Source organism: Poecilia reticulata, linkage group LG14 (assembly GCF_000633615.1).
Source record: "Poecilia reticulata strain Guanapo linkage group LG14, Guppy_female_1.0+MT, whole genome shotgun sequence".
NCBI classification, from domain to species: Eukaryota; Metazoa; Chordata; class Actinopteri; order Cyprinodontiformes; family Poeciliidae; genus Poecilia; species Poecilia reticulata.
This window is the reverse complement of record NC_024344.1, coordinates 15,524,003-15,540,448: the sequence shown is the minus strand read 5'-3', so window position 1 is coordinate 15,540,448 and position 16,446 is coordinate 15,524,003. Positions and strand designations below refer to the sequence as shown.

The following is a 16,446-nucleotide window of genomic DNA, read 5'->3' as shown; positions in this document are numbered from 1 at the left end:
AAGCAAGAAGAAGAAACTTATCAAAGACAACTTCCGGTGTCCCTAAAAGTAAAAGCTCTTTTCCTTTGTGGAAAAATTGCTCTGCAGTATTGAAATAATAACAATAAAGAAACATTAGCAGCGCTCCATACAGCCAGGTTTTATGTTTAAATGTAGAATTTGTTCAAAAAACATCTGAGAATTTTTTTTTCCGTTACTCGTTGGGTTCCTCCGAGGCTGTTTTTCAAGCGAAACCGTAGCAAAGATGGCGGAGAAAGAGGAGAGTAGTGGAGCTGGAGAAGATAAAACTGAGCTGCAGATCATCAAGGTAGGTTATTCTGGATCACCGTCACTCAGTTTGATATAAGCAAACATAGCCTCTGACCACTGCAGGTCATTGGAATGATATGGAGTCCTAGTTTGTTATTTTCAGTCAGCTGTTGTTATACTGTCTCACTTCAAATACACGCTTAAATAACATTCATAAGAAAGTCTTGAATTGCGGAAAGGTAAAGTGAACTCTAAAGGCTAGTGTAATTGTAGGCATCATAACAGACAGCTTTATCATCAAGTAAGTCACACTCAATTTAGAGCTCTATTTCATGCCGCTTTTCCTACATTTTATGTCACTGGTGTTCGCTTAAAAAATGCAAAGAAAGAGATATTTGAAACAATGTCACCAGGAAACTGAATCTGTTCAAATGTTGAGCAGATCCATAGAACAATTCGTTCATGGTTGTGCCATAGTTTTCTTCAGCTGAACAGAAACAAATCAGATGTTACTATCTACTATCTAGAGTTAGCACACAGCTTCAGTTATTACAGCTAGAAACTAATGATCAGGCCTGAAATCAGGATAGAGTGGTTCACTCAGACTTCCTCAGACATATAAAGACAGTTACAAAGCCAGCCTTCTATCACCTGCAGAACATTTCCAGGATTAAATGACTATCTCTAGTAACATTGATTACTGCAATTGTGTCCTCAAAGGTCTTGTCTTGTTTTGGTTTTTCTGTCATTGTATGTTTTTTGTAACAGTGGCCTGAATTGCTCTCACCACTTGTCCTCTACCAACACAGGAGCTGGTGGACGAACTGCATAACTTCAGAGATTGCTACTTTGAGACACACGGCGTGGAGGAGGCCGGTCGGAGAGACGGTGACGTCAAACAGAAGATGGAGGAAACACTGATGAGGCTGGAGGAGAAAGAAGGTGGCTCTAGATTTTCATAATCAAAATGTTCATAACATTAATACTGTAAAATATCATTCACAAACTAATTTTTTTTTTATTTTGTTTGTTTCTGTCAGACATCTTAAAGCACAACGCAGAGTTTCTGCTGCAGAAAGGCAGGTGTCTGAACGTGACCCCGGACTTCAGCGCTGCAGCCGAGGAGTGCTTGTCCCGAGCGGTGAAGCTGGATCCCTGCCTGGTCGAGGCCTGGAACGTACTGGGGGACCAGTACTGGAAAAAGGGAGACCTGGTTGCATCCAAGAACTGCTTCACTGGTGCCCTGCAGCATGTACGTCACTTAGACAAGGAGCACTGATTGTTTTCTCTGTAATCTAATCACCTTAATCACTTCATTATCTTTTTACTTATTGTAGGAGAAGAATAAGGTATCGCTACGCAACCTCTCCATGGTGCTGAGGCAACTGCCAACACCCAACAAAGATCAACACGGGAAGCACGTGCTGGAGAGCGTGGACCTGGCCCGGGAAGCGGTGCAGCTGGATCCTGGTGATGGGACTTCATGGTGTAAGTAGAATTATGGCGAAGGAGCTCTAGATGCTTCTTTAAATACTTTACTTTTAATTCACTGTTTCATGTTTTTCAGGCATTCTTGGAAACGCCTACTTGTCTCTGTTTTTCAACTGCGGTCAGAACCCACAATTCTCCCAACAAGCTCTAAGCGCCTATGCAAAATCTGTGAGTTTACACAAGGATACCCTCGTTATTCCTGCTGTTAAAACTGAAAAATTCGCTGATATGGTTTCCTTCCGATGGAGGCGGCGGACAGGATTGCCAGTAGCATGCCAGATCTGCACTTCAACAGAGCCAACCTCTTCTACTACGAGGAGATGTTCGGCTGCGCGCTCGAAGGCTACAGCCGAGCGGCGGCGCTGGACCCAAACTGGGAGGAGCCACTGGAGAAGGAGAAGCAGCTGCTGGAGTATCTGGAGAAAGTGACAGAACTCATCCAGAACAAGGTGTGGCAAACATGCTGCTCTGTCCCACCACTACCCTATGTTTTGTTGTTGTCGTCCAGTAGTTCTACAACAAAGAGTTTTAAGTTGCTCCATAGTGTTGTTTTTAAGTTATTTTTCTAAAACATCAGAAAGTTTGCTATGTAGAATGCAACCATAAAACATTATTAACATTGCTAAATGATGTAATACTATAGTGAGTTGAACCTGTCTTCTTTAGTTCGTTTGTATTTTTATATGAAAATTTTCATTGAGAATGCTTGAAAAGTGCTTGAATTTTACTGTGGAAAAAGTGCACAATCCACGTTTTGACCACAAGGTGGCAGCAAAGTGCAGCTATGGTTGTTCTTTTTCATCCCTTCTTTGCCCAAGACTTTGTTTTTTGTATGTGTGTGCGTGCGTGTGTGTGTTTGTGTGTGTGTGTGTGTGTGTGTGTGTGTGTGTGTGTGTGTGTGTGTGTGTGTGTGTGTGTGTGCGCGTGCAGGGCAAGGTGAAAACCCGTCGGCTGAAGACGATGTTGTCAAACCTCAACACGTCCGCTTTGGGGCCGTGCTCGTCCCCGCAGTTCCGCTCTCCGTCCGGTCGAGTGGGCAGCCTCGAGCCGCGGCCCCTCTCCTCCCTCACGCATGGCCACAATGGCGGGGTGGCCGCCCTGGGGAAGGTGGTGTTCAGCCTGGCCTCTCAGGGTCGCATGGCCTTGTAAGTGAACTACTCTCAAACTTTAGGCTTTGTAGTTTGATCTCTCAGTCAATACTTTCCTGAGTGCTGTCTAATCATCATGTACTTACAAATGAGGACCACTGCTGTTACACTTTGTGAGATTCTGGTTTTTGTTATCACCTTGTTCGTTCTCTGCAGTACGTTTGGGATGGTCGACAGCGAGGAGACGTGTTTGGTGGTGATGGTTTACAACACGGCGGACAACTGGGGCGTCCTGATCGGCGACTCCGTGGTCGTCCCTGAACCCAACGTCAAGCGTCACAGCATCACACATAAAGACAAGGTCAGCATTTCCTGCGTCGTTTTGTGAGATTTCACTTTAGGGCCTGCGGGTCTAACCTCCTCGTGTCTTCTTTGCAACAGTCGTATGACTTTAAAAGCATACGTGTGGATTCACCGCTGCTCCTCATTGTCAACGGGAAGTTACAGAACGCCCAAAGTCAGATCCCGGTCTCTGTCAGCTACCACTGAAACCTTCGGCTGGAGTGAATCGATCGGTTAGGTTTTTCAAATTTTCCAATTCCGTGCCTGATTTTTCACCTTTTTTTCTGTAAATACCCCTCACTTTTTTGGTTGTTTATATTTATGATCCTACTTGGTTGTTTTTTTCAAAACAGGGTTATTTTATAAATAAATAAGCTTGTAATGTGGAGTCCTGAATTCTGTTTACTTGACGTAAAGAATAAATTTTTTTTTCTGTGAAGTTTTTGTTTGTGTGGTATCTTAAAAAAATAATCCTTATGGTCGAATCAGCACAAAGCTGGACATCTTAAAGACAGCTCTACATGTGGCACAGCCGTTTGCAGATTTTCAATAGGTAAATAAATTACAAAACTAAGTGCAATTCATGTTTGATTTTGTAAAACTATTTCCAGAACATTTTCTTTAATTTTCTCAAACATTCAGTCCCAGGCCTGGATTTCACATAACCACCAGCTTTGGTTGTTTATTATGGTGCACTGGTAAACATGTTTACAATTTATACCTTCAATAATAAGTCTATCAGTTAAATAAAGATAAAAAAAATATCAATAATAACTACTGAATTATCTTAGTCAATGTGAACTAGATGATCTACACAGATGAAAATGAAAGTCACCAATAACAAAAATTCTACTATTACATAAGAATATAATATAGTCAATTAATGCAAGAAATACACTTATAGTATTCATAAGTCATCGGAACACACCAGGAAAAACATCTGTAAATTTTTGACAGCAAGCATAAAAGTAAAGATTTGCTTTCAGTGCTTATTGATGAAGGACTGGTTCTTGTCTCTGGCCGGAGAGCTGAACTGGAAGAAGGTCTTGGCTCCGTCGCCCTCCAGGCAGGAGAAGAAACGAGAATCGCCGATGGGGGCAGCAGAGAGGAACTGAGGGCTTCTCTGAGGGGTCGCCTGCCGGGCCATCGCTAAGTGAAACCCAGGAAATAGACGGATAGCATTTATCGTTGCTCCGATGAACGAAGACAACTTGTGTTAAACAACAGAGTTTATAAATGTGCCTTCTGAACTTTGCCTTGCATTATGAGTTTATTTTGTTATAGCTTCTTTTGCTTAAAGGTGTTTCACCTCTGACCCTGACCTGCATCTAACAGCATAAATAAACCGCTTAGGTATTATAGAGCAAAAGCTGTCAAAAACATGCTACTTCTGTTCTGTTCTGGAGAAAAACATAAAGATAACTTTAACACTATGCACAATCATCAGAATTATTCAAGATTTGGGTGAATTAACATCTGTAACACATAATGGTAAGGTGTTATTTTCATAGATCATTCTTTAAAGGGGCCAAAAAAACAATTTATTGGCTCTGGCCTAATGGTCTGGAAGCAGCACACTTTGATGACGCCAGGAAGGATGTGAAGCTACGTTCAGGTAAAACTCTACACACTCTCACACCTAAACCACATCGTCTGAAAGTGCTGATTCCAGTTTTACCTTGTGATATAGTGACTAATATCTTTGTTTTGGGGGGGGGGGGGTTTCCACAGGTACTTGCAAACTATCATTTAGAGAACCTGGTTTAAAAACATAAAAAACAGGACAGTGTGTTTGCAGTACCGATGTTCAAGTCTCGATTTCCATGTAGTAGCGGCATCTCTCGCTCCCCGGCTCCCACCACCATGTTACGCAGCCTCAGGGAGTCGTACAAGCCCTGCAGCTTCTGGTACTGCCTGTTCCTCTCCATCAGCCTCTCTGACACCTCACTGTACTTTCTCTTGTACTCCTCCATCACCTGAGGAAAAAAAAAAACTATTAAAGAGTTGTATAATTTTCAAAAGCTGGAGATACGATGATCTCTATCGATCTCTGAGCATTTTGTGCAAACTGCATCACACAAATACTGTAATGTTTTTTTTCAATTAGACAGAAATTGGAGGATGTGATGAAGACGTTGTTTCTTAAAGTAAGTTGCAGCTAGAAGATTTGCAGCTTACTTTCTTCAGCGAGGCGATCTCCCCCCTCATGGCAGTGAGTTCTATTTCTCTGCTCTGGTTCTGCTGGTTCAGAACTTTCTCCATCTGCTTCAGCTGTGTGTCAGCACGGGAGAGACTGTATTCTTGGTACATACGCTCCTGATGGACCTGCACACACAAAATATGACTACTTCGGTTTTGCTTTAAGGGAGAAAACGGAGCAAGTTTTACGTGCAAATAATGAGATACTTGACCTGGTAGCTCCAGAAGGCAAGAGCACGAGAACTGATGTCCAGGACTATGTCTGGTCGCAGACCTGCCAGGACCATGGCTTTATACTCCTCACAGGGCGACAGCTCTGTCCTCACAATGTCCAGCTTCCCGGACAGGGCAGTGGAGCACGCCGGGCAGATGGCAGGAGAGCGGCTGAACTCACCGGACCCGTGCTGATCACAGAACACGTGGGAGCAGGATGTGACCCAGGCGAAGCCGCTCAGCTTTGCACGACACTTTGGGTAATTGCACAGCAGCGTGTCGTCACCGAGAGACATGGCCATCATTCTGGGGAAAAATAGAGCAAACTTTCTCAGAGTCCAAAATATTAATACTGGGAAAATACATCTAGAGTAGGTAAGCCAAAACATTCTGGGCAATACATGAAAGTTGACAGCTCAATATCAACAACTTAAAAAATGTAGATTTTAATATTTTTTTGGTATGTCATCAGTATCAATATGTAGAGTCTTGAAAAACAAGTTGTCTCAATTTTGCCCAGTTTAAAAAATATACAACCCTGCCAATTCTTCCAAATTGGCCAAAATGTCTGTTGCTTTCAAATTTCAAAAAGAAGAAATTTAAAGTGAAAATAATTTATTTTAAGTTAGTACGTAATTTATAAAGTACTAAAATTTTTCTTATTAAGTACTTTTTCCACAGTATTTCTCATCAAATAATGCTTAGACTACGTTTCAACTACTACTTTGGCTGCTAATGCTAACTTTGTAAGTTATTACATTTTCAGCTTCATTTTTACCAACTTTTAATATTTTTAAGGCAGGAAAGCTACAATATACATTGACATTATATTTTTAAAAAGTAAATAACAATATTTATACATTATACTTACCCTAATTAAATGCTAAAATTAGCTAGAAAGCTAATAGTGGTTTAGCTTGCCCACTAACTAAAGCTAATTAGGGTTGGTTGTTGTCGTGTCACTTGTGTTTATTAAGGCGTTTTCTACTATTTATGTATTATCCATATTTTTAAAACAACCTCTTACAGCGCTTTACATTAAAATGCTAAACTAAAAAACATAAAACAGGCATAAAACATTTTTTTTATCATCCAACGGCTAACTCTTACCAGTTAATTCTTCCTCTAGCTGTTAGCATCAAGTGGCGCTATACTAAAGATTGAATCTGACTGTTAATAATACTAAAGATTATATTAGTTATATAAATATAACTAATATATATATATATAACTAATATACCTCAGTATTACAACCTTCAAACGACTAACGTTGATCTTATGTACCATAAGCAAGTCGGACTATGTGACCTATTACTAATTACAAGAATTAATAGTGTGAATGAGTGGCTTTCAAAGTAGGTGCCGCGGCCCATGGAGGGCCACAAGAGGGAGTAAGGGGGGCCAGAAAAACCATACATTTTTAATCATATATTTTAAAATCATAAAATCCAATATGTTTTTTAATCATTAATAAAATATAAGTTAAAGTAATTTATTGAAATGTTATTTACCATGCTCATCTTTCTGATTGGCTGCCAGTCAAATTTATTAAGCTGCTTTGCTCCTCAAGCTAATGTAGAAGTGTGAAATGGACAAGTTTCTGACAAGAAAGACTGAAGAAATGATGGCGTTTCCACCCAGAAGCTAGTGCTGTTTGTTGTTTGGTCATGGCATGGAAACGTTTGGGAACCCTTTGTATAAGTTACTGACCTACAGATGGGTCATTTTAAGTTGTACAGAATGTATGTAAATATTCTTGGTGGACTAAGAAAATGACATTCTTCTGACGACTATATATCAACCTTATTTGACAGGTTTGTGGACATTTCAAATTGTTGCAACTTTGCTCTCAGTGAAGATGTTTAAAATATAAATAAGAAAGTTAGTTAGTTACTTGGGCTTTTCTATGTTGCTATGGCTTCTTCGTCCCTGAGTGGATAATGACAATTTCTTACCAGCTTTATCCAAATTTGTCACAAGGTCTGTTGCTTTTGTTCTGAGGTTGATTTTCATGTTTTGCACCAAAATCCATTCATGTCTGGGGCACAGCATCCGTCTTCTTCGTTAATGGCTCGACATTCCCATGATGTTTATTCACATAATTGTTCAAAATCCTAGAAGGTGTCACAAACTCATTGAGGTTCACAATAGCCTGATTTAATTTGATTTTCCATGACTTCACTCAAGGAAGCAACGTGTTTTAATGCGCTAGATCCATAGACCTGTCACCAATTAACTCAACTAATTGTGATAAGCTTGCATAATTGTCTGCAGTTTCCCAAATTGTACAGGGTATTGTAATCTTGACTTTGAAGAGTAACAACAATCTCTCTCTTTTGATGGCATTCAGGAAAAAAATTATAATTCTGGCAATAGACCTAAACATGAAAGGTCTGATTTAATAGTCAATGAGAGAAAGACCTGTTGTTTCTTAAATGCTGTAAATACCTGGTGATAATTTAGAGGGATTTCCCTTTTGGAACTGAATTACATAAATAAATCAGCAGCTGTGTTTTGAAGTAAAGGCCAGGTTACACTAGTTGCTCTGCGTGTTTTAAATGTTACTTAAAACATGGTACCTCCACCTCCTCCTCTCTCTCTCCCCCCTCTGTAGCTTTTTTATCCATCTCTCCACGTGGTACAGGAGTAAAGGCAGGGGGTGAAAGAGGGGCATTGTGCTGTGCAGCAGTGGATCCGGGGGTTCATAGTGAGAGAGGGGAGATGCTCACTCAACTGTGTCCAGCTCGCCATTGTCGATGATTCCCCGTCTATTCTCTTCCTTTTAAATAGAGCTCCAGTGTAAGATGCGGGCTTTTTTTTGTAGTAGGGGGGGGGGGGGGGGGGGGGGGTTGTATTATGGGCTCGGTGATAACACACGAATTACATACGTGGATGTGGAATGGCCCCACTTTTGCGCACCACGCTGCTGTTGATAATTGGCCCTATGGAAATCAAAAGGTTAGAAATATTGACAGTGGCACAATAACAACACTACAAAGGCAGAATTTTTATAGAGATCAGGTTATCAGGCGACCTGCCATGCTTATAACGAGACTCACTTTCTTTAATAACTGCGGAAGCCAGGAGTCACCTGTTAGATTTGTTTTACTTTTTATTGTAGTTTGATCAAATATTAGATAATTACCATTATGGAATGATCACAGCGNCCCACATCCCCCTCCAGTTAAAAAGTCAGCACTTATGCCCTCTTAGATTTTTATTTTTATTTTTTATTACGGCGTCCAGTAGCCTATTGTTACTTTTTATTTATAGTTTATAGGTTCGGCGTGAGTGCAAAAAAGGGCAATAAATAAATAAATAAATAAAGCTGAGAGGGAAGGGAAGAGAGAACCCAGGGAGGTTGTGAGTTACACGCTATTGAAATGCAAATATCATAGAACAAGGAGTGGTTCAGTGTGTGTGTGTGTGCGTGTGTGTGTGTATGCATGCAGCGGAGCAGCAGTAGGAGAGGAGGGGCACAAATTGGACAAGTTTTTTTTTCTTTTTGAAGCTGGGGGGGGGGAAGAGAGAAGGGACTTTAGAAAACAGCCACACACACACCGCCGCTCCATATGACACGGTGCGGCCAGGCGGATTTCCATACAGCGACTCTTTTTGTTGTTGTTGTTTTTAACTTTCTTCTATGCAGAGATTTCTCCTTTTTCCTCCTCTGAGGTTTTACTTAAGAATTTGTGAGAACTGTGCTCATTTGGGAGATTGAATGCGCGCAGGAGCTCGTTCAAGTGCGCAAAAAGAAAAAAAAAAAAAAAACCTGAAACGTGTCTGGTGCCATTCGAGCGACTGATGCCCCCCTCTCTGTCTGACTCGCCGTGAATCATGTCACGCCGGAAACAGAAGAGACCCCAGCAACTCGTCAATTCAGATCCGGGGGGCCCGAAGTTGCTGCAAGGTGAGAGACTACCTTTATCTTTCTTTTTGTCGTTTAAATGTTGTTTTATTTCAGAGAAAATGAAGCTAGAGGTGAGCGATTCACTTTTAGAGTTGGCAACAAAACTAGAAAAAACTGAAGCGCACCGATGTTCGCGTGATCATATTACAAACAATCCATCTGAGTTGATGGTCCAAGAAAAGTTTACATGTTTGTCTTAGGTTTAAATTAGACAGACTGTCTATCTAATTATTTAGTGCACCCACTCCCACTAAAAGAAGCCAAAGTCACTTTGGTGGATGCCTACAAATTTCCTCTCTGTGAAGTGAATAGAGCAGGATTAGCCAACATACATCTGTGGTCATTTTCACGAGCTGCCCATCCTTTAGGAAACTAACAGGCTGCTTCAGGCTGACTGCTGGAGCTCTTTTATTAGCATGAAGCACTCACAATAACCTGCGTGGTCAGGGGGAAGGGAAGGCAGTGCTGTTATTTTTTTTTTGAGGTAAAGATTAATCTTCCACTCCTGAATTGTCTTCATTCTTTGCAGTCCATCTATACTTTTCTTCCTCATGCACCCCTCTTTTCCCATTTTCAACCCTCACAATGCCTCCTCCCTCCCCTTTTCTTTCCCAGCTCTATTGACTGTATACTTCTGCACAGCTGGGGGGGTTGAGATGGATAAGAAAAGGTTTCACGCATTATTGCCAAGTTAATTTAGGATGTCCCTTATACCTCGCGTGCACAATGCTTTGCAGGTAAAACTTTCGAAATCAGAAGTGCAAGTTTAGATTTATAGTTTGTGATAGGTTTCCAGCAGGTGCAGGTTTGTTTCTAAATAACAAGGAGGGAATTTCTGCGAGGTACAGTCTTTCATTCCATCACTATACCTCTCCAGGAGGGAGTAGTTAGTTTGTCTCTCCTTTGTTGTTACCCTCCCCCTTCTTTTTTTTTCTTTTTACTCTTTCTCACTCTGTGCTCAAGATTCTGAAAGAATTTGACCCCTGGGCGGCAGAGGTCAGATTAGTTGACCAATCAGAGCATGTGGACAGTACCCAGAACCCTTAGCATGGCCTGACCCTCGACCTCCACTGTGACGTAAGGGGGGAGGGTGAATGAGGAGATGAAAGACGTAACTGCCGCAGGGAGGGGGGCTGGGTTAAGAGGGGTTATGGGTTGTCTAGGTGATGTCCATTGTCCTTTAAAATGTGCTGCCATAGCAACAAGGTGGTCTGTGAGCTTTTTTGTGTGCGCAAGATGTTTGAAGAGTTTTGCTCCAGGGAGCACAGATTGAGACAAGACATTTCAAAGACTGGTGGACTGTGAGTTTCTTCCACTTGTTTATTTGCTTGTTGGAGGTCATTTCCAGGCGAGCGTTTTCTTTTGAAGCTGTAACTGTATCTTGCGGTATGCAGACAAGTTTGCAAACTAAATTTTGTAAACAATAACTAAAGTCACTGAGATAAACAGTCTTGGAACGTAACTGGATATGTGGGTTGATATTGGGAACAGAGTTTTACACAGTTGTTCCTTGTGAACAAATTCCCATTTTCTGGTTCTTTAATAAGTGTTATTTCTTTCTAACCGATCCTCAGATGACCACCTGAGCTTAAAGTCACCATCCACATCTCTGGGATCAGACCTAACCTCATCAGGTTCTTCCTCCTCATCCCCCACCTCACTACAAGACTGCCAGCCGCCCCTGGCCACTCGCCCGTCTCCTGGAGGGCTCCACGCGCCTTCCTTGCCCAGTGAGAGCTCACCTCCTCCCCACTGGCCCAGTCACATCGCTCCCTTTACCACCTCCCTCCCCAACACCCACTCCTCCCTCTCCCCTGACTTTCCTCACCCATCATTGTCTTCCCAGACACACTCACCTCCTCCCCTGGATCAATCCTCTGGTACCCACAGCCTGAACCATCAAGTTAACACTCTCTCCGTCATGACCTCTCCCCCAATGGGCAGCTCTGCCACCACTACTACCTCTTCCTCATCTTCTTCTTCCTCCTCCGCTCAGCAACCTCAACCAGACAGCTCCAGTCCTGGTCAGCAGCAGTCATCCACCTCATCAGGGGAGCAGGGGCAGATCCAGGTGCCTCCGACCCTGGCGGTGCTTTTAGAAGAACTGCGGGTCCTGCAGCAGCGGCAAATCCACCAGATGCAGATTACAGAAGAGATCTGTCGGCACGTCCTCAGGCTTGGAGGAGCTGTCTTTGGCCAAGATAACAATGCACAAGCTAGCGGTGCAGACTGCAACCAGAAGTCCACTGGAACAGCATCTTCATCACCTACACATCCTTCAACCAATACTCCAGTAACCACAGCTTCATCCCTTTTGAGTGGACTTCCTTCTTCCCTCTTTCCTCAGCCAGCCATCTCCAAATCAGGTACTTCACTAATCAATGGAGATAGACCCCAATCCTCCTCAACTTCTAGCTCATTTTCATCATCCTCTTCCTTAGCTATTTCTTCCAGCATCAATTCATCTGTTGCCTCCCTGCACCCTCTGTCCTTGTCCCTGGGCCTGTCACCACGCTACCTCCATGAGAAATCATCCAACACCTCTTCGTTTGGTCACAGCAATGGCATCAGTTTCCAAACTCCTTCTCTTCCCACGACCAGCCACTCACAAGATATTCAGTCAAGCTCATCTCTTATCGCTGCCTCCCCATCAGGACGCCCTCAACATGTCTGCAGGTTCTGTGGGAAAGTCTTGAGCAGTGATTCCTCCCTCCAGATTCATCTGAGGTCACATACAGGTGAAAGGCCCTATCAGTGTCCGGTGTGCCTGAGCCGTTTTACAACCAGAGGAAACCTCAAAGCCCATTTCCTGAGACACAGAGAGCAGAACCCAGAGCTGTCCCTTTCTCTGCTACCCCCTGCACTTTCAGAGCAAACACAGAGTGGATCGGCCCCAGGTTCAGTTCAAAGGAGAAGAAAACGGCGGGCTGATGATGACGAAGCATATAATGGAGTGAAAGGAAGTGTTCCCAGTATAACAGAGAGCATGGCTTTAGGATTACTGTCTGGTGGTTCGACTAGGCCCTCGCCTTCCTCTCTACCTCTGCCTCCCTCAGTGGACATGGCTCTTCTGTCCACAGCCCATTCACTGTTACAGTTAAACAGAGCATCAGCAGCTGTTTCTAGCACATCTAGCACTGCTCTGCCTTCATCATCTCCATCTTCCTCTTCTACTTCTAGTCAGTATAAAGGAGCTAAACAACAGCGGTTTGATGAAAACACTCCTCCTCATTCTACTCTCCACGCAACTTCCCCATACTCCCAACTTGCCCACCTCCCCAAGATACTTTTTCCAGGAGGTGCATCCCCCCACCACCTTGCACTTCTCAGGCCTCCAGGTCACCCATCCACTTCCCACCTCTCCTTATCTCATCAGCTACCATTCCCATTCCCTCCTTTCCCAAAGCCGCCCACCTCTTCCCCCTCCTCCTCCTCTCCCACCACCTCCACACAGACCTCAGACACTTCCAAGTTGCAGCGGCTGGTGCAGAAGCTAGAAAAGCAGCCACAAGGCGGTGCCTCCTCCTGCTCTTCTGCCTCCTCTCCTTCCACCTCCTCACAAACCTCTGCTGACATTAATGGTGATACAAATATACGTGATCTGACTACCACCTCAAGTGCCTATCGCAGAGAGATGTTGGCTGCTCTCGGACTGAGCCCAAGTGTCAGTGCTGCAGTGACTGGTCAGGGAGTCTCAGGTTCAGGTCCTACAACTACCACTTCAGGCCTGCCCACAGCCCCGGTTGCTAATCAGTGTGGAGTGTGTATGCGTGTTCTCAGCTGCCCCAGAGCTCTTCGGTTGCACCAGGCCACACATCTGGGAGAGCGCCCCTTTCCCTGTAAGCTTTGCGGCCGCTCTTTCTCCACAAAGGGCAGCCTCAGGGCACACCTGGCCACTCACCGTGCCAGGCCCCCGAATGCCCGTGCCATGAATTCTTGCCCACTCTGTCCTCGTAAGTTCACTAATGCCTTAGTTCTACAACACCACATTCGTTTGCACCTTGGAGGGCAAATACCACCTGATGAGGAGATTCCTCCTGATGATGGAGCAGAAACAGAAGGCGCTACCTTTAAAGACAGTCACAGCGAGCCTATTAGTGCCCTATCAAAAGTGCAAATCTTTCCACTTGCCTTAACAACAGGGTCCAAGTCTCCAGTGGATGCTCTCGGCTCAGGATCCAGTTTTAAGCAGTCCAAAGCTACTGATTCAGATTCTGTCAAGAATGAGGAATCGGAGCGTTCAACTCCAAGTGTTAGTCCATCTTTAAGCTGTAATCCCCCCTCAGCAGGTGCTGATAAAACTCTGCAGCTTGCAGTAATTGCCTCAGCTGAAAGCCCCACAGAGGAGAAAACCCAGACTGACCTGGGCTCGGCCAGTCCTTTCAAAGCACCCTTACCTAGCTCTCATTCAGTTGAAGACAAGGTACAATCTGTTTCTGATGATACTCCTCTTTCCCTATGTGTTTCAAAACCTGGTGTTGATAATACTACACCCAGGCTAGTCAACAGTGATGCACAACATTCCCCAAGTGAGCGCTCACCGAGTCCCAGTCACACTGCAGACCCCCCATCTGCGGATCCTGTACCTTCACTTTCACCGCCCACCAGCCCTGGAGCTACCCTAGAGGCAGAGGAGACTGGTAGTGGTGTTAAACACGAGCTGCGAGGAAGAAACACTTCCAGTAGTAAAGGGAAAAGCGATGCTACTACATCCAGAGAGCCTCTTCCTATTCCTGTGCCAGAACTGGGTAAAGAAGCACCAGTGAAGGAGGATTCAGCTGCCCTGAAGAAGCTGTCGGATAACCCAGAGACTCCTGCAGGGGCATCAACACCACACGCCCAACCTGCTCGACCCGACAAGCCCTACAGCTGCTCCCACTGTGGAAAGGCGTATGCCAGCCGAAGTGGACTTAAGGTATAGTTAAACAAATAAACATTTGCTGAAATGTCTTTAAAGTAATACATTCAAACCTATTGGTAACTAGTTGCTGTGTTTCTTCTCATCAACAGGGTCACATGAAAATGCACCCTGGAGTGTTGACGACTACCCCTAGCAAGGCTCAAACCAATGAAAGTGACCCTTCAGAGGACCGCAGTACTTCAAATAAAATCTCCGCACAACAGGAGGAAAAGCAGGGACTGGCCCCTGAGAAAGGTGACAGCGCAGATCTGCTCCCAACCAGTGGTGGCTCCGCTGTGACCACCGACACCATGGACGCTACAACATAGGATGTGTTTCAATAGATCCTGACAAAGGGAATGTATTTTTAATAGAACGAGAATTGTTTTGTAGAGTCTGTAATTCTAACTCATAATTAGTATTTGAAAAAGAAAAATAGGTATAGTTTATTTTTAGTACTATGACAAAATAAATGTTGAATGTAGTATTTCTGCTGTCTATTTTTGTACTTCAAAGACCACAGTGAGGCCTTATCCTACGCCCTTCAACGCATTGTCCACTTGTACTTTGCTGACACATTTCAGCACGTACTGTATAATATCTTTCTTACAAGTAGTATACGTTGATTATGTTTTTTGTTTGTTTTGAAAAGGAGTGTCCAGAAGTTTCATACCAAAACAGGCCATGTTTATAATGGCCACTGAACTGTACATAAAAACTGCGGTTGCCTTTTTTTTATTGCTACTGTTTCCTTTCCTTTGTTTTAATGCTGCTTAATGAGTGTTTTCTGATGTACTGAGTTGCACTGTGAGTTGCACTGTGTCCCACGCTGCCGAAACATCTGCTGAACAAACTCGCCCCTGCAATGGCTGGAACCACGATGATTGTATTATCAACTCCGGGTGGTTACAGTAAAACCTTTTTGATGATGGTGAATGTCTTCCCCGTTTTTCTCTTTTTTTCTTTCTTTTTTTTTCTGGTGCTATCTGCAATTCTGAAACCTCCAACGAGGATGAGCCCCATCCTCTTACTGCTCCCTCCACTTGATCCGCTGCTCTCTCTCGGCGCACTTGAGGGTGCTTCACTGCTTCGCAAATCGTACGCACTCACTGGAATCTCTGCTTTGCTCAGTTTAGTATTTGTATGCGTTGCCTTCTCCCTGCTGCCCCTCCTCCCCTCTCTCTTTCTTGTAGCAATGACAGAATGTGTTCCCACGCTTCCCATGTGATGTTAAAAAAAAAAAGTTAATAAAACAATGGCAATGTGAAGTGGAGACTGGTTTGTTGCTTTTTTTTGTATGTTCATGTTTAAGCCTCTGTCTCTGTGAATTCATTTATCTGTTTAAGCATTCTGGTTGCATGACTCTTGTTCTCTGTGAGCCTGTATGCACTCTGTTGGTCAGTTTTCTCTTGTTTGTTCCAGTTCTCTGTGTGTCTGGATTGGAGGAGGGAGGCTGGTTGAGGGGGTCTCCTTTGTCTGAGGAGCTGGGCTGGCTGTCTCCTAATTCTGTCTTTTAAGCCCTCAATGTCTTATAATATGTTTCAGTTCCCCAGCGCTGTGTGCGTGTGTGTGTGTGTGTGTGTGTGTGTGTGTATGTGTGAAAAGAATAATCAGAGCCTGTATGAGTGTTATTGAGGGTGCAGCTGTAGAGGCAGCCACCTCCCTCCCTCCCTCTCCCCGTGTCATTCTCTCTTTCATACGCAGTCTCTTTCATTTTCTCTTTCATTTCCCTCCATCGCTCTCTGCATTCACCCCATCATCCCCTCCTTCCCACCCCATGTAATGAGCTGACACACAGGAAGCTCTAATCCTCTCACAATGCCTCCCCCTCTCCCCCATCAAAAAAAAAGTGACTGGAAACGGGACAGGGGGCAACAGGGACCAACCTGGTCCAGCTGTCCCCAAAATGGCCGCCTTTAATCCGCAACCCCCTCCGTAGTAGCTTTTTTTTTTCTTCTTCTTCTTTTTTTTGAGCCTGTAGGGGATCCAGAAACCATGACGACCGGTAACCAGGGGGAAAGAATGGCCAAGAGCAGAGAGAAGGACAAAAGCTG

The 16,446-nt window shown here is 43.9% G+C and overlaps 4 protein-coding genes across 6 annotated transcripts in view; 3 read left to right on the top strand and 1 right to left on the bottom strand.

Moving 5' to 3' along the window:
- Positions 1-24: 24 nt before the first annotated feature.
- ttc5 (tetratricopeptide repeat domain 5) lies at positions 25-3,609 on the top strand. Its single transcript, XM_008428026.2, has 9 exons — positions 25-307; positions 1,059-1,191; positions 1,290-1,501; positions 1,587-1,737; positions 1,817-1,908; positions 1,989-2,189; positions 2,671-2,885; positions 3,045-3,189; positions 3,270-3,609. Exons 1-9 carry the CDS (start codon positions 245-247, stop codon positions 3,375-3,377), a joined length of 1,320 nt encoding a protein of 439 aa, XP_008426248.1. The 5' UTR covers positions 25-244; the 3' UTR covers positions 3,378-3,609.
- Positions 3,610-3,820: 211 nt separating this feature from the next.
- Positions 3,821-7,197, bottom strand: ccnb1ip1 (cyclin B1 interacting protein 1). Of its 2 annotated transcripts, none has more exons than XM_008428020.2 (5): positions 7,094-7,197; positions 5,582-5,888; positions 5,349-5,495; positions 4,972-5,146; positions 3,821-4,319 (listed from the first exon to the last, which is right to left on the bottom strand). In XM_008428020.2, exons 2-5 carry the CDS (start codon positions 5,885-5,887, stop codon positions 4,153-4,155), a joined length of 795 nt encoding a protein of 264 aa, XP_008426242.1. In that variant the 5' UTR covers position 5,888; positions 7,094-7,197; the 3' UTR covers positions 3,821-4,152. The 2 variants fall into 2 exon arrangements, with proteins under 2 accessions (XP_008426242.1, XP_008426241.1); XM_008428019.2 differs by lacking the exon at positions 7,094-7,197 and adding an exon at positions 6,693-6,814.
- slc7a7 (solute carrier family 7 member 7) overlaps positions 6,281-16,446 on the top strand; it is a 24,572-nt gene continuing 14,406 nt past the window's right edge. The window contains exon 1 of the mRNA XM_008428023.1: positions 6,281-6,328. The gene's annotated coding sequence lies outside the window, so the exon portion shown is untranslated. The remainder of the gene's footprint in view (positions 6,329-16,446) is intronic.
- Positions 9,094-15,660, top strand: si:ch211-212k18.5 (sal-like protein 2). Of its 2 annotated transcripts, XM_008428022.2 has the most exons (4): positions 9,094-9,492; positions 11,067-11,858; positions 11,934-14,407; positions 14,503-15,660. In XM_008428022.2, exons 1-4 carry the CDS (start codon positions 9,420-9,422, stop codon positions 14,719-14,721), a joined length of 3,558 nt encoding a protein of 1,185 aa, XP_008426244.1. In that variant the 5' UTR covers positions 9,094-9,419; the 3' UTR covers positions 14,722-15,660. The 2 variants fall into 2 exon arrangements, with proteins under 2 accessions (XP_008426244.1, XP_008426243.1); XM_008428021.2 differs by having other exon boundaries at positions 11,067-14,407.

What these genes read in the sequence shown, in the direction of transcription:
- si:ch211-212k18.5 (XM_008428021.2), top strand. Translation starts at nt 9,420, where the DNA reads ATGTCACGCCGGAAACAGAAGAGACCCCAGCAACTCGTCAATTCAGAT. An exon ending in GGGCCCGAAGTTGCTGCAAG is followed by an intron (nt 9,493 to 11,066) that starts GTGAGAGACTAC and finishes ACCGATCCTCAG; the next exon opens with ATGACCACCTGAGCTTAAAG. An exon ending in CCAGCCGAAGTGGACTTAAG is followed by an intron (nt 14,408 to 14,502) that starts GTATAGTTAAAC and finishes TCTCATCAACAG; the next exon opens with GGTCACATGAAAATGCACCC.
- ccnb1ip1 (XM_008428020.2), bottom strand. Translation starts at nt 5,887, where the DNA reads ATGATGGCCATGTCTCTCGGTGACGACACGCTGCTGTGCAATTACCCA. An exon ending in TTGCCTTCTGGAGCTACCAG is followed by an intron (nt 5,496 to 5,581) that starts GTCAAGTATCTC and finishes TTGTGTGTGCAG; the next exon opens with GTCCATCAGGAGCGTATGTA. An exon ending in AAATCGAGACTTGAACATCG is followed by an intron (nt 4,320 to 4,971) that starts GTACTGCAAACA and finishes GGTTTCACTTAG; the next exon opens with CGATGGCCCGGCAGGCGACC.
- ttc5 (XM_008428026.2), top strand. Translation starts at nt 245, where the DNA reads ATGGCGGAGAAAGAGGAGAGTAGTGGAGCTGGAGAAGATAAAACTGAG. An exon ending in CTGAGCTGCAGATCATCAAG is followed by an intron (nt 308 to 1,058) that starts GTAGGTTATTCT and finishes CTACCAACACAG; the next exon opens with GAGCTGGTGGACGAACTGCA. An exon ending in TGGTGATGGGACTTCATGGT is followed by an intron (nt 1,738 to 1,816) that starts GTAAGTAGAATT and finishes CATGTTTTTCAG; the next exon opens with GCATTCTTGGAAACGCCTAC.